The sequence below is a fragment of the Henckelia pumila genome, chromosome 3 (genome assembly GCF_033568475.1).
Source record: "Henckelia pumila isolate YLH828 chromosome 3, ASM3356847v2, whole genome shotgun sequence".
Classification (NCBI taxonomy): domain Eukaryota; kingdom Viridiplantae; phylum Streptophyta; class Magnoliopsida; order Lamiales; family Gesneriaceae; genus Henckelia; species Henckelia pumila.
This window is the reverse complement of record NC_133122.1, coordinates 38059780-38076034: the sequence shown is the minus strand read 5'-3', so window position 1 is coordinate 38076034 and position 16255 is coordinate 38059780. Positions and strand designations below refer to the sequence as shown.

General features: G+C 33.7%; 2 protein-coding genes across 8 annotated transcripts; both read left to right on the top strand.

The window, feature by feature from the left end:
* The first annotated feature begins 633 nt into the window (after window positions 1-633).
* LOC140887600 (stomatal closure-related actin-binding protein 3-like) lies at window positions 634-6945 on the top strand. 6 transcript variants are annotated; one of them, XM_073294948.1, is made up of 13 exons: window positions 634-895; window positions 1821-2116; window positions 2264-2392; window positions 3009-3101; window positions 3437-3577; window positions 3874-3942; window positions 4816-4899; window positions 5035-5215; window positions 5579-5695; window positions 5876-5934; window positions 6079-6213; window positions 6362-6511; window positions 6637-6945. In XM_073294948.1, exons 2-13 carry the CDS (start codon window positions 1838-1840, stop codon window positions 6673-6675), a joined length of 1476 nt encoding a protein of 491 aa, XP_073151049.1. In that variant the 5' UTR covers window positions 634-895; window positions 1821-1837; the 3' UTR covers window positions 6676-6945. The 6 variants fall into 6 exon arrangements, with proteins under 6 accessions (XP_073151049.1, XP_073151050.1, XP_073151052.1 ...); XM_073294949.1 differs by lacking the exon at window positions 634-895 and adding an exon at window positions 974-1131; XM_073294951.1 differs by lacking the exon at window positions 634-895 and adding an exon at window positions 1235-1406.
* Window positions 6946-9705: 2760 nt separating this feature from the next.
* Window positions 9706-12081, top strand: LOC140891130 (G2/mitotic-specific cyclin-2-like). Of its 2 annotated transcripts, none has more exons than XM_073299444.1 (8): window positions 9706-9811; window positions 10181-10328; window positions 10432-10483; window positions 10564-10824; window positions 10919-11293; window positions 11372-11530; window positions 11616-11794; window positions 11867-12081. In XM_073299444.1, exons 1-8 carry the CDS (start codon window positions 9775-9777, stop codon window positions 12027-12029), a joined length of 1374 nt encoding a protein of 457 aa, XP_073155545.1. In that variant the 5' UTR covers window positions 9706-9774; the 3' UTR covers window positions 12030-12081. The 2 variants fall into 2 exon arrangements, with proteins under 2 accessions (XP_073155545.1, XP_073155546.1); XM_073299445.1 differs by having other exon boundaries at window positions 9753-9811; window positions 10199-10328.
* The last annotated feature ends 4174 nt before the right edge of the window (window positions 12082-16255 follow it).

Genomic DNA, 16255 nt, shown 5'->3' with positions numbered 1-16255 from the left:
ATCAATAATAGTTTAGCCATTAGCTATTAAATTTTATGGGTCTTTACTTGGGCTAAAGCCTAAAGTTGTAAATTTATGATTTTGAAACTCTAAATATATAAATATTTACCATTCACATTTATATTAATATGCTTTTATATATCTAACAAATCTGTTTCTAAATCAATACTACTTTCTCATATTTGGTAGAGTTGCTTCACTAACATTTGTTTTAGTCAATTCAATAATAAGGAAATGTTTCAAAATCTTCATTGGAAACCGATAGTTATGTTAGTTTTACTATTTAATTAAAAATCAATACCTTACATTAATTAATTAATTTGGTGAAGTATAAATGAAGTTACAAATATATCCTCATCGATGCAATATTCATAACGTTAAAAAATATATAGTAACCAACTTATCTTTAATTTATCTATAATTACCATATCTTATCTGTTTTTTATATGAAATTTTGATTTTAAACTCGAAAATACAAAATAAATACAAAATATAACTTAAAATCTTCAAAGGTGGACTCCGGAGGACTAATGTGTCATTTCACAATGTTCCAAGAGGGATTTTGACTGGGGGTGGCGATGGAGAAAAGGGGAAAAAAAAGTAAAAGAGAGAGACACTGAATTATAGAGGCAAGAATGGTGTCAGCACAAATGGTGTCAAGCCTTTTGCTTTTCAGTTCTCACTTTGCTTTTAAAAAGCTTACATATTCTTCCTCAGCTGCTTCCCTTCACATATTTGCTTGCTTGCGCCAATCTTTTCTCTCTATCTATTATTGTTATTTCTCCACAGCTGAAGAATAGAGGCGCCGGTCAAGTCAAGAATGTGAATATGTTCCATTGCTTCTTACTGCAGTATATTCTGTGAATTTTGTGGGAACTGTTCTCTGTTACTGTAGGTTAGATATTTTTTTTTATTTTTTATTTTTAATTTGGTTTGATTTGTACTACAATTTCATGCATTAAATTCTTCTGGGCTGCCAACCCTTTCTCGTTTTCTATGTGAAAGTTGGGTTCTTTTTCTTCTTTTTGTCATCCATTTCTGCCTAACGAGTTCTTGATGGAGAACATGAGTCTGCGCCATCGTTTCTTACTGTAGTACTCTCTGCATTGTATGCAATAATAATTTGTCACTGTGAGTGAGATTTTTCCTTTTTAATTTTTTGGCCTTTTCCAATTATGCACGATTTCCTTTTTTCTTTCTTTCTTTCTTTTTTTTTTTTGTGTGTGTGCGCATATAATTCATCTGTCCTGTCAACCCTTCTTGCTATCTCAAGAATTCGGTTCTGAAATGAACCTCTAAAGATTCGATTTTCTCGGGAGTTTGGCTATTTTTTTTCTCTCCATACATATTCGACGTACAATTGGTGCTGTAATTTTGGGGATAGTGAGAGATCATTCTTGACAGAAGTATTTCTTTGTAAAAATTTCAGTTTTCTGTGTTTGGCTATTTTTACAAAGCCTATTCTTGGCTGCTCTAGCTGTTTGTTTTTGTGAGGAAAAACTATTTTTTTAGTTCTTGATTTGGTGCTCACGCTCAGGTGCTAAACTCCTTTATTTGTTCTAACTACTACTTTTAGATTGTTGAAGACATTTTATAGATATACTTTTTTTTTTATAATTTAGCCATATAACTGCATTTTCAGCCAAATTTATTCAGATTGATTCCTTGTTTTCAATGTACGATTAGTGTAGTTCCTCTGAATGCAAGTAACGTGAGTTGGGCTTTGGTGTTCTTTACTACTTAAGGTTTTGATTACATGTTATCCTGATTGAATCATTTGTTTTCTTTGAGATAAAATGACTCCACTCTCGATGTAACAGGGCGTAAACTCAGGGCAATGACGAAGGTTAGTCCAGAATTCGGCGATGAGGTGCCGGCGGTTTGGTCAGTGTCAGCAGATGCGAGCTTCAAGTCTGATCAGTTTCCTAAATACAAATTAGGACCTGATAATCATATTTTAGAAGAGATCAAGGAGGACATTAAGGGACCACCCCTGAAGGAGGTGGTTGTTCAGGAAACAAATCAGCTAACGGAACAACATAAGCGTTTGTCTGTTCGTGATCTTGCCAGCAAATTCGATAAGAATTTGGCTGCTGCAGCTAAGTTGTCAGATGAGGTCCTTTAATGCCACTTTGCTTCTGCCTTTAATTTTGGGGTATCATAACATAAGGACTTTTTTTTTTCTTGGAAATTTTCCTATAACTTTAGATTGATGACAAAAAGAAATGATGGGATGAATGATGAAATCTGTTGTGGAATTCAGGCAAAACTTAGGGAGGTAGTTTCTTTAGATGGACACGTGCTTCTGAAGAAGCTTAGGGATGCGTTGGAATATCTGAGAGGACGATTGGCTGGTCAGAACAAAGAAGATGTGGAAAAGGCTATTTCGATGGTCAGTTTATGGTGATTATAGTGTTATGTCATTTTAGATTCTTTACTGATTATTCACGAACCTTTTATTCAGATCCCTACTGCATCTGTGAGTTGGTTGTTAGATCTTGTATTATTCGGAACTTGTTTCACCCCTTGTATCATCACTCGTCAGTCATCACCCGTAAAAGAGCATCCAAAATCAACGATTTAATAGTTAACCATTTCAACGCTCAGATTTGTATGATTGTTTCCTCTTTTGCCCCGATGAGCTTGATTTGGAAGAAACACAAAATATTTTCGAAAAGCTTACTAGAATCATGCAGGTAAAGATGGTGGCTGCATAGAATTTACAGTTACTGTAGGTTTGGTCAGTGTTGCTACAATTGCCAATAGAGCGTTATAATCATACCTAAAAAGAAAAAAGTTGAGTTCTTTATCGTCAAATTCAAACACCAAGAACAAAAAGATGTTATTCTTTTAGGTGGTTCTCATGCAATTCTATGTTAATTTTGTAGTCGTATGCATACTAACTTTAGCTGTCCGACTATTGTTCATCCAGTGTAATCTTTCCATATTTCTTTGATTTATATGCTATTAAATTCTTACATGATAGTGCTCATTTGTTGATGTTCCAGGTAGAGGCTTTGGCCGTAAAATTGACTCAAAAAGAAGGCGAGCTAATTCAGGAGAAGTTTGAAGTGAAAAAGCTAGTTAACTTTCTAAAGCAGGTTGACACGCACAACACAAACTTTATCATAGTTGCCACATTTATTTGCCGCATTCATACGAAATTAGTTCGTAGATTGTAGCTTGGTATGGGCAGAAGCTTCTACTTTCAGTAATTTCCTGCTATAAGTATCTGATCTTTACCTTCTGCATATCCGACATATACATCCTATCTTATTTGTATTTAAAAAACAAAAACTATCTTATTCGTATCATTCGATTTTGTTTTGGCTCCAATATTTTGTTGGTTATTTTGTTTTTCCTCAAGAACTCACCTGTAAAATATTTTCCTCTCTCCTTTATGGATTTTGTACAAGTGAAGTTGCTCGTTTTGCAGGCTTCTGAAGATGCTAAAAAGTTAGTCAACCAAGAGAAGTCTTTTGCTTGTGCTGAAATCGAGAGTGCTAGAGCAGTTGTGCAGAGGATCGGAGAAGCCCTTGAGGAACAAGAGAGAAACCAAAGTTCAGGGAAACAGCAGGTAACAAGTCTTTTGCTTTTGCTTCAAATGTGAAACATACCTCTGTGGCTCTGTGGGGAAATGTAATAAACTTAAAATTTCATCTTTGATGCATTTGTTTTTATTTATCCTACTTTGTTTCCTATAGAAATCCAATCGAACAAAATGATAGGTTTTCTTTCAAATATACCTACCAGTTCCCCTAGGCAACTGACCTTTGAGCAGCTTCAAGCCTTCATCTACCTTTTCCCCCTCGATTATCCTTGCTGCAGATTCCATATTTTTTTTAATGATGTCTAGAGTTTCCAAACTTACAGGAATTGGAGGGACTAATCGAAGAGGTTCAAGAATCCAGAAGAATCAAATTAAAGCATCAGCCTATTAAAGTATGTTGAAATAGCCTTTTTGGTTTTACGCAACGGTTATGTGGAGCTATGTTCTTTTGTAGCCTTTCGCGACTTTTTTAAATACGATTACCCCATGCTGACACATTAATTCGTTTTATAAATGGCCAGATATGTTGGTTAATGTAGTTCACATTCTTATCCTAGATTGAAATTTACATGATCACTTTCATACTGTAGCTGAAATTTTGTAGCAATTCTTGAATTTTTTTGATTTGATTATGTTGTTAAAGCATTCTTTTGAGATGCGACAGTATATTGCTTCAGCTACATTTGGCTAGTTCATGCAATTTCTAGTAGAGACTGATAACTTTGGGTGTAGTTACTTAAATAATCGTGTCATAAAAATCACTTTTAATCTTTCTTTTCCCTTGTCAGATACCATTAAAGTTATATTATTGCTTCTGTGATGAAATTGTTGTGATTCTAAGTTTTGATAAGCATATACAGTAGTGCCAATCCACAGGGAGTGCTCCCTCATACGAAAGAAATTTATCATTTGTAATTTTTCTAAAATTCTAAATTTCTCCGCAAAGTGTATAAGATCATTCCATCAACTCACCCCGCCATCTCCCGGCAATATCCAGATCCACCCTTTTGTGACAATTTTTAATTTTATTGGAGAGAACTACTCATTTTTCGTGTCAGAATCACCTTTGAAGTTGTTCCTTTACAACTTTACTGAAACCGTTTACTTGATATCCATTCTTTAACTTTTGGATCTCTTAAACTGTGAGCGATGTCATAATATTGTGCTCTTTGTTTGGCTATATTTCGCACCATTCCCTGTTTGATGGTTTTCTGTTTCCCTGCTATTTCATTCGATTTAATTACAAATTACTTTATGTTTGGAAGGTTATGGAGATGGAACACGAACTTCGAGAACTGAGATTTCAAATTAGAGAGAAATGCATGGTTTCAGTTAAACTTAGAAATGAGGTCTGGCATTTTCCTCCATTACCCTTCTGCAGATACTGTTGGATAGCTCTATTACTACAGTTTTGACTTGTCATAATTAAAATTTCTATTTCAAGCCTCAATTTAGTCCGACTTATATGTCGTCCTGCTTTACAGTTGGAAATGAGCAAGAAGGCGGAGGACAATTCAAATCAGTTATATGAGCTATGTGGTTCTCAGTCGTTAGGTTCCATTTTACGGATTCATTCATGCTCAAACGAAGCAGCAGAGCTTGCAAAATGTTCAGTACAATGGTATCGTTTGTCTTCTCAATCCAGCCGCAGGGAGCCTATATTAGGTATCAGTACTTCCTTTTTTTTGGCTTATGGTGCATTGTTTCTCGTTGAATTTGTGTATTTCTTACATCATATCAAGCTGGAAGGGGACAACTAAAATCAACAACCTTTTTCATTTCATCATCCATAATGCATAAAAAGTATAAGTTAGGTACCATGCGAAACTAAACATATCCACATAATACTAGTGTAGGATTGAGCACTATGCTTGATCTTTTAAATTTTATCCAAAGTTGAGAATACAATGATACCGGGCACAACGTTTCTTCAACCAATTTTTATTAATTGCAGTCTTTTAAGGAGAAAAATCTGTGTATAGTTTCTTTGATCTTTATCTTAGTACATCATCTATTCACCCCTTCTAGGTGCGAACAAGTCCGTTTATGCACCGGAGCCTATTGATGTTGGTCGAGTTCTGCAAGTGGATATAGTCTCAAATGGCCAAAAGATCTGTCTGACAACAGATGGTCCTATCGATAAAGGTTGGTGTATGGTTAATGGATTCTCTGAAGAATTAAGGTCCCATCTTTATGCCATTGAAGTATTACATGGGTTTACCTTAGTCGCTCTTCATGCTTAATTCCTGTTACAACTTAGACTACGTAAAAAATTTTGAAAGGAGAGGAAGGCTAATGAGGTTTTATTTTTAACTTTCCCTACAGCTGTTAACTTGGCAGGCTATGTAGAGACACTTTTGCGGAAACCAAACAATGACTTCAATGTACGTGACCTTAGAATCTATGCTTATTTAAATTGCATCTTCCAGTTTATGGAGCAATCTTGAACTTAGTTTATTGCCATGCAATGTTCAAATAATTCTTGGAATATCTATCTTTGTGATGCTAATACTCTCTTCGGTTTACAGGTTGTCATCTCTCAAATGAATGGACGGAATTATTCATCACAATCCGTACACTTGTTTCACGTTGGGAAAACGAGAATCAAGCTTAGTAGAGGATGGATCACCAAGGCCAGAGATTCATATTCGAAGTCGATGCAGGTATAGACGGTGGTAATCATATGATTCACACTTCTGTTTGAACATGTACCTGAAACTAACTGTGAACTTCAATCCTAAGAAAAAAAATCAAGGTTTATAACTGGAGAATCTGATATCAATCTTTTCGATAATAATCTTTAATTTTCAGCTATGTGGGTTCAGAGGAGGAGGTAATTCTGCAGCCAAGTCACTGTTTTGGCAGGCTCGAAAAGGACAATCTTTTGTGCTCGTGTTCGACTCCGAGAACGACAGAAACGGAGCCCTGATTCTTGCCAGAAAGTATGCTTCTGACTGCAATGTAAGTAGCTTTCTTGTCATGAATCTTATTTTTTACACTCACAAACGCTAGAAAACTTCTTTCTCATGTATGATCGAATTCGGATTCTGTTGAAACAAGATTCTAAATGGTGATCTATTCACCAGGTCTTGCTTGCTGGTCCAGATGATGATGCACTGCTGTAAGAACCGAGATTTACGTTTCGATTGATGCAAGATAACTACGAGTGTGTGTTCGTGTGTGCTTTTTATTCGAGTTTGATCGGTTCGGCCCCGTCCCCTTAGTCGTTACAATTCGTCAGTAGGCATGGTTTTTGTGTTGCCTATTTCATAGCTAGTAGTTTGTAACACCTTCTGCCTTTCATTCAATTGTTAATTCATTCTTGATGATCTTGCGATTCGGAGCTTCTCTTCGTATGGCCATTTGTGCTGAAATATAGCTTGAATGCCAATTTCTATGTGCTTATTTTTCGAGCCATCGAATGTGTGCCTGTGTGTATCAGTGATGGAAAACAATTGCTATTATTTTTCACAAAGAAATTAAAACAGATTCAAAACATAGCATATCTCCATCAAATCATACCAAAATTATAAAATTTTCTTTTTAAAAAAGAGCAAACTCTGGACGATGCACGCAAAAAATAAGACATTCACCAAATTTATTGCCATATAATCGGATTTTATAGTCTAGTCAGCGCTTTTTGACTGAAATTGAATAATTAGATTAAAATATGATCAAAATAGCTAAAATTTAAAAGTTAACATATCAATACCCAAGTTTGATTAATTACAAGACTAAAAGATAAAACATTTAAAGCTAGGAGACTAAAATGATTTTTTTCTCCATTATATAATATAGGTGGAGCCCTTGAATGTTGAACTTCATAGTTATTTAATTGCACAATATTATCGTACTCGAATGTGTCAGCGTTCGAAATAGATTAGTGGTAGCAAACACACATATTTTGATTTCTGCATTATTAACTCCATGTAATACATAGAACATCCATGTGTGTATATGTAAGGGATGAATCTACAACTATAATATCCAAGCTCCTATTAAAATTACAATCTTCAGCACATCATCTCGTGACTCTTGTGGAGTTTAAAAATAACTAATATATTAATATTTTGGATCATTAGGGTTAATGACAAGCTATAACAACTCAAATACTCCAGTACTGAAATTGTGGAAAGCACTAAGATTGTGCTTGAATTTAAGTATCTGAAGCTACGATTTTCAATTCATCGATTTCAAATCCATTTAATTGTTTGGATGAAATTATGTGAATGAATTTCACATTCATCTTTCCCTTAACTTATGTAAATGCAACGGTGAATATAACGGATTTGAAAATCTATCTAATATGGATGTCATTTTTTTTATGGAAACTTCTAATTTCATTAAAAAATTCATAATATTTTGAGTTACAAGTTAATTTTACCAAGCAAGAAAGTTCCCAGACACCCACAAAAAAGGCATAGGAGAGGAAAGAACAAATTTTATTAGAGATTAAGTTACTTCATTAGTCTTCCTCTTAGTATGAGAAAAAGAAATGCTACAAAAATCTAGAGCACAGAGACTCTATCAAAAGCACATAAACCAACATAACTTAAATCACTTGACGGCTCTGTGACTACTTGCAATATCAAAAGTAAATATGAAAAAACTTAGAATTCTATGGAATCTCCTTGAGCGAGCAACTTTGAGACCATCGCGGATAGCAAATAATTCCCCAAGTATTATTGAATCCGGCATTAGAAATGTGTTGCCGAATGCTGCCAGCACTCCACCATCATGAGTTCGAAGCAGTCCCCCCCTACTTCACACTTATTTGTCCTTTCCTGAAAACTCGAATCCACATCCAGTCGATAGTAAACCTCAAGCGGGGTTGCCAAACAATTGGAGAATCGTTCGGGGCACGGGTTTGAACTATAGAACATTCTCGTATGGCTTGGCGATAATCTTCCAGATAGGCCGATGCATTAAAATATAACTCTATATATATTACTCCATCTGTCTTGCTCATTTAGATTTATATGTGTTTTCATACAAATTAAAGTGTTTGGTATTGTAATTTTTTACAACAAGGTTTCATTTTTCTTATATTTAATAAATATTTTAATAAGATAAAAAAAAGTAATAATGATTTTAATTTAATATGATTAAATTGGTAAAAAAAAAAGTTGGAACAATGATTTTAATTTAATATGAGTAAATTGATAATTAAAACAAAATGGAAAGATTGCTAAGTATGGAAGTGGACTATGTAATGTTTATTTATGTTGATAGGATTGTGAAGATATAATTTATTAGGTGATTATTAAATTAATTAGGTATGATATAAAGTGTTATGGATAAATAATAATTTGTTTACTGTGATTGATTACGATTGTGATTAAAATTATGATTAAACAAAAATTCACAATTTTGCTCTTTAAATATAATAGAAATGATTAGAAATAAGGGTATATTATGAGTTTTTTTAATTTTTTTTTCATTTATACAAATAAACGCAGATCAACCTAAATAATGGAACGTGGAGAATAATAAATTTCATAACATTTTAATTTCATTTCATGTAATGTTGTTAAATAAATTTTTGTCTAATTTCTTAATAGAAATATCGAGTTGGAAGAGTTTAGTTCTAGATTATTATTTTTCAGAATTGATTTATTAAAAGTATAATATATTCGTAGGGAGTTTTTCTTTTTGGTTTGTAAATTTTATAACATATATTTTTTTTCCTTTTAAAAAAATAAATTTGCAAGTCTTACATAAAAAAAGTATAATATATCATGACAAGACAAAACAGGCATCCTTTGAACATTAAAAGTTTTAAAACAATTAAATTAATTAGATTTTTTACGTGGAAATTTTTTTATGTATTTTAATTTTTTCTCCTTTTTTTTTTAATTGTGGCGCAAATTATGCAAATAATATACGTGTGACATGGCAATCAATATTAACCCTAAAAAAATATACTCAAACGGTAACTACTGAAAAGTCCAACGGCTACAAACACCCCCAAGGCGGCGCATTACGCATATTTACAAACAATAAACACAGGCCGTCAGATCGATCTCTCCAATCCAACGGCCAGGATATCAAGAACAGACGACCGTTGGAACGAAGCGCTGGTTCTCTAATTTAAAAAAGAGGCGTCTCTTCTCCCTTTTGCAAATTCCCATTACTTTTCACAGAGAGTTGAAAGTGTGTGGGAGAGAGAGACTGAAGAAGGAAGAAGAAGAAAGAAGAAAAAGAAAAGGGTAAAATTTACTGTAATGGCGACGAGACAAGTTATTCTGCCGAAGAACAGAGGTATTGGATTCAATCTTTTTATGTTATTCTTGATTTGGGATCGGATAAAAGACTATTGATAGCCATACTTCGAATTCTTGATCGATTTGGTTCGTTGAATTTGATGGGTTTCTTCTTTTGGTTTTTATTTTTAGTTTCTGAACTCCTGTGATTTTGAATGATATCGTATTTTATATTTTAAGTTATCCTTTGCGTAGCAATGGTGATATATGTCTCGACTCATTTTTTCATGAATGTTAAATCATATCTTAAAAACTTTTGCGTAGAAATTTCTGTCAGTGGCTTCATCTTTTTGTTCATTCGTTTGAAATCTTTTGCGTTTTGTTTTCAAAATTTACTGTTTGTCTGATCCACAATGAAATTTAATAGGCGATGCACCTATTCCAGGGGCCATTAAACAGAAGAACATCGTAGCAGAAAGGAAGAATCGACGCGCACTTGGAGACATTGGGAATGTGGTTGCCGCTTGTGGGGTCAACGGCAAGCCACTTCCTCAGGTTTCTCGACCTGCGACGAGGTATTTAATCGTCTCTTCTTTAATTTTTACAAAACATCTAGTGAAAATTGATTGTGGGTATGATTGTTTTATCGATCTTGATCGAGTTTTCGTGATACTTCAGGAGTTTCTGTGCTCAGTTACTCGCCAATGCCCAGGCGGCTGCCGCCGAGAAGGTGTGTTTCTTGAAAATAGTCATCTTGTTCAAGCTTACTACGTTCACTAACAAATCTTGATGGATTTTCTTGAATTACAGAACTCGTTGGCTGTAAATGGAAACGCAGCCATTGTAGCGGACGGAGCTCTGCCCCATAAAAGACCGGTTCAGAAGAAAGATGTTACCAAACCTAATCCAGAGGAAATAATTGAAATCAGCCCTGATACTGAGGAAGTTCACGTAAAACAGAATCCGCCACAGGTAGTAAATGTCGAAGAACTCGTTGAGAAATCGCACCATAAGTCGTCATCAAGAAAGCAAGCTCCAACTCTTACTTCAACACTCACTGCCAGAAGCCAGGTCTATATATTCATTTGTCTCTGTGATTTATTTTTACAGCTTCTTTTGTTTACCTATTTCCAGAACCTTAGAGACCTTTTTGATTGATTTCCAGTCTGCTTACGGATTGAACGAGAAACATAAGGAGGACATAGTGGACATTGATGCTGCAGATGTAAACAATGACTTGGCAGTGGTCGAATATGTCGAAGACATGTACAGTTACTACAAGTCGGCCGAGAACGAAAGCCGGCCACATGCTTACATGGATACACAGCCGGAAATTAATGAGAAGATGAGAGCCATTCTAATAGATTGGCTAATCCAAGTTCACTACAAGTTCGAGCTTTCTCCGGAGACTCTTTATCTGACCATCAACATCCTGGATCGTTATCTGTCGGCCACGACGACATCAAGAAGGGAACTTCAGCTTGTGGGCATGAGTGCTATGCTGATAGCCTCGAAATACGAAGAAATTTGGGCTCCTGAGGTGCATAAAAAGTATTTTACTTGTTTGGATTTAGGGAAAAACATCCTTATATTTAACCATGTGATGTTGTTATTGCAGGTTAATGAACTAGTTGGCATGTCAGACAACACCTACTCACACAAACAAGTCTTGCTCATGGAAAAACGGATACTCGGTGAACTGGAATGGAACTTGACTGTCCCGACTCCATACGTGTTTCTAGTCCGTTTCATCAAGGCATCCATGACTGATTCGGATGTAAGGCGGACCGTTCCATCGAAAGAAGTTCACTGATTCGTTTTTGTGCCCAAGATTCTTATCTTGTGTTGGTTGGTTTTTATAGGTGGAGAACATGGTTTATTTCTTGGCTGAGCTTGGAATGATGAATTATGCCACACTAATGTACTGTCCCTCGGTGATTGCTGCCTCAGCAGTCTATGCAGCAAGATCCACTCTAAATAAGATGCCCCTTTGGAACGAAACTCTTAGAAAACACACCGGTTTCTCCGAACCACAGCTCATGTAAGTGTAATAATAATAATGTACAAGAAAAACAGGTTGTGGAATGAATCTTGATTTTTTTTGGTGAATCAGGGATTGTGCTAAGTTACTGGTTAGCTTCCATTTGGCGGCGGCGGAGAACAAGCTCAAGGGGATCTACAGAAAATACACCAATATGGAACGGAAGGCGGTGGCTCTGCTGCCACCAGCCAAATCACTTTTGGTTGCTGACCTAGAAGAGAAGAATATATGCTAACTTGATTCATATTTTAGAGGGGGATGGATTGATGATTATCTTGAATCCTCGATGCTGTCGATTTTCGGTTTCGATTTCTGATTTCATAAATTCTTTTTATGCATTTAATAAAAAGACAAGATTTGAGATCGATCACCGCCAGTTTGTGTTGATGTAGGATTTCTTATTAGATTATATTTTAATACCAAATTCTATACTTATTTAATTTATATTTTATCATTATAATATAATTAATACTAACCATCTAGCACACGCTTTGCATGTGTAACACACGTATCTTTAAATTTTATTTTTAAATATTTGATTTTTTAAAATATATATATATAATAAATGAGACATAAAAATTTAAAAATTAAGAAGCAAATATAACGTGTAGTGGGGGGATTGGGGGGAGAAAATGGGTGAAAGTGGCTTAGGGGTAATTCAGTCCTAACACATAAAAGACCAAACAGTTATTCTAAGACGTGAAACTATTATAATATAGAAAGATTTTTGATATAGTAGTTGATGTAGGATTTCTTATTAGATTATACTTTAATATCGGCATAAAAAAATTTTGTCTGCAAAGGCTTCGTAATCTTTACATATAAATATTTTATCTTGATCAAATATCTTTTTACTAAGATAATCATCATCTATAATAATAATATATTTATAACACTCTTCCTTAGATGATTATTTGCACAAGCAACCAATTCTTCAAAATCTCCATTTGGCAAGATGGATGAGACTTCATCGGGACTCGAGTGCTATCTCGTTAAACCTTGACAGTAAAACCCCATGGGAAAAATGTGAACGAACGAAGAAAAAAGAGTACAACAACATATATTTTCTTTGGATATCTTTCCGACGATGGATGCGCTTCGTTAAAACCTTATCAGGAAAAGCCCAGTGGGACAAAATCCTAATGAAAGAAAAAGAGTACGAAATCTCGCGATACTTGTTAATTGCCTCATTAAAAACCTTGTTATGAAAAACCACGTGGGAAAAATCATAGACAAGAGAAAAATAGTACAACTTTGATTGCTCCCACTCTTGCAATCATCACTTGAAATTATTAACTCGTCTTATTCCAATCTTGTGCACTTATTTGCCAAAAATTGATTCAGATGCTGATTTTACCATGTATATGGTACTTCAAGACCAAATATTTTTTCTTCTTCTTCAAGTTGGCAAAAACAATATTTTGAGCATCAAATCGAGGATGTTTCTATATGTATCACCATCAAATCAGTACATCCATGACAAATGCAAATATTTTCTCATAATTCGCTTGAAATATTTTGAGAAAATTTGCTAAAATTTGCTCATATTGCCACATATCATTGTTATTAAAAATTTCAACAAATTGTAGTTCAAAATAATCATCATTTTGCATAATAAAAAAACACAAGAATGCTTATATCATTTCGATCCCAAATAATTTGTGAAACATTATATTTTAATATACACGTTATTCTTCAGGAATAACATAATCCAAATTGGATTCATTGAAATAATTGGTCGTTCACACTTCTAGCGTCCTTTTTCATTTACTTGCAAGTAATATAAGATGTGGTCCTGCAGACCAGTAATTTTTTTTCACAACGACCAGCCTCCATTATTATTTTCACATTGAGATATTTACTCATTTTCTTTAAAGGGGTTCTTCGTCACTAAAGACGACTTAAATTGTTCAACTTGAACATAAATGAAGCTAAACGATCTTATACACAAGATCAAATAATGTATTTGAGATTTAAACTTTGAACATCATGTTCACTTTATATTTCATTGGGATCGATCTCAAATATTCTTGTAGCTTCTATTTCCTCTCCTCAATGTTGGAAACATTGTTTTACAAGAATAACAAATGAGAAATTTGCGTCACAAACACCTCTATTTATAGGAAAAGATTACAAGATACAAATATTATCTTGACATATTTATCTTGATCACATATCTTTAAAAAGATAATCATCTATAATAATAATATATTTATAACACTCCCCTTAGATGATTATTTGCACAAGAAACCAATTTTTCAAAATCTTCATTTGGCAAGATGGATGCTCGGGACTTCATCGGGACTCGAGTGCTGCCTCGTTAAAACCTTGACAGTAAAATCCCGTGAGAAAAATATGAACGAAGGGAAAAGAGTACAACACCATATACTTTCTTTGGATATCTTTCCGACGATGGATGCGCCTTGTTAAAACCTTATCAGGAAAAACACAGTGGGACAAAATCCTAATGAAGGAAAAAAAGTACGACATCTCGCGATTCTTGTTAATTGCCTCATTAAAAACCTTGTTATGAAAAACCACGTGGGAAAAATCATAGACAACAGAAAAATAGTACAACTTTGATTGCTCCTCCTCTTGCAAGCATCACTTAAAATTATTAACTCTTAATATTTCAATCTTATGCACTTATTTTCCAAAAATTGATTTAGATGCTGATTTTGTCAAATATATGGTACTTCAAGACCAAATATCTTTTCTTCTTCAAGTTTGGCAAAAATTATATTTTGAGCATCGAATCCTTCAAGTATGTAGAAATATGTATCACCATCAAATCAGTACATCCATGACAAGTGCAAATATTTTTCTCATAATCCGCTTGAAATATTTTGAGAAAATTTGCTAAATATTTTCTCATATGCAACATGTCACTTTTCAATCATTTGTTATTGACAATCTCTACAAATTATAGTTCAAAATAATCATCATTTTGCATAATAACAAAAACACATTAATGATTATATCATTTCGATCCCAAATAGTTTGTGAAATATCATATTTTAATATACTTGTTATTCTTCAGGAATAACATAATCCAAATTGGATTCATTGAAATAATTGGTCGTTCACGCTTCTAGCATCCTTTTTCATTTACTTACAAATAATATAAGATATGGTCCTGCAGGACATTAATATCTTTTCACAACGACGAGCCTCCATTATTCTTTTCACATTTAGATATTCACTCATTTTCTTTAAAGGGGTTCTTCGTCACTAAAGACGATTTAAATTGTTCAACTTGAACATAAATGAAGATAAACGATCTTATACACAAGATCAAATAATGTATTTGAGATTTAAACTTTGAACATCATGTTCACTTTATATTTCATTGGGATCGATCTCAAATATTCTTGTAGCTTCTATTTTCTCCCCCTCAATGTTGGAAACATTGTTTTACAAGAATAATAAATGAGAATTTCGCATCATAAAATCTCATTTCTCAAAATAATTGATCATAAGATTCAATTTATTTCCAACATATTTACAATCCCTTCAAGAGATTTATTATAGTGCATTTCTCGCACAAATATTAACTTTCAGTACATGAGCATTTTTCATAATATTTATAATATATCTTTCAGATATCCCCAAATATGACGCATTTATTTTCATGGTTTAATAGTTGATTGGAGGCAAAAGAAATCAACTAAACCAACATATTTATAATCATAAAATTGATATGCATATCCTCTTTTGATCAAGCTTGTCTTGATTATATGTTCTGAAAGTTTTTCTCAATACGTATTTTCGCAAACATCATTTTGCGCTTCGTAGGACCACGATATTTATTCATTCCAGACAATATGGGGACTTCTATAAATTTGAGCATTTATGATAGTGCTATCAAATGTGATAAGCCAATAAGAATTCATAAAATTTTCTGGATCTTTGATTTAAAAACCATTCTATTTATCGATCCAGTAACTTTTGGCTTATTCATTAACATCTTTGTACACTATCAATAGTCTTTCAACTATTTATATAATTTGAATGCTCAATTCAATCCATTATGCCAAACTCTGAAAGTATTGTATCAATGATACTTTTGGAGCTCTTTAGCTAGCTCTTCTAGAAATATTGATTTGTAATATACTATTTAAACCAAATCAATATCTACTAGATTCAAAAATCCATATACGTCAATATTGTATATCACTATTTTATAATATCAAGCACATCATATCAATTTTTTTTTCATCGTCAATCAAATGATCTTCAAGATCTTTCATACATTCATATCAACATACGATGAAACATATAATTTGGGTAGACATCAACGGTCTCCACAAACTTTTATATCTTGCTTGATAGATATCAATAAAATCTCTTTACGTACTTCAAGTACGATAGTGATACGAGATACCGATATACATTCAGTACAATACTTGATTGTGACGTATATCTCAATATTTTGTGCCGAATACATAATTCATATCTCGC

Coding starts and splice junctions, on each gene's coding strand:
- LOC140887600 (XM_073294948.1), top strand. CDS start 1,838: ATGACGAAGGTTAGTCCAGAATTCGGCGATGAGGTGCCGGCGGTTTGG. Junction 2,117..2,263: donor CAGCTAAGTTGTCAGATGAG/GTCCTTTAATGC, acceptor TGTGGAATTCAG/GCAAAACTTAGGGAGGTAGT. Junction 2,393..3,008: donor TGGAAAAGGCTATTTCGATG/GTCAGTTTATGG, acceptor TTGATGTTCCAG/GTAGAGGCTTTGGCCGTAAA.
- LOC140891130 (XM_073299444.1), top strand. CDS start 9,775: ATGGCGACGAGACAAGTTATTCTGCCGAAGAACAGAG. Junction 10,329..10,431: donor GTTTCTCGACCTGCGACGAG/GTATTTAATCGT, acceptor GTGATACTTCAG/GAGTTTCTGTGCTCAGTTAC. Junction 10,484..10,563: donor AGGCGGCTGCCGCCGAGAAG/GTGTGTTTCTTG, acceptor CTTGAATTACAG/AACTCGTTGGCTGTAAATGG.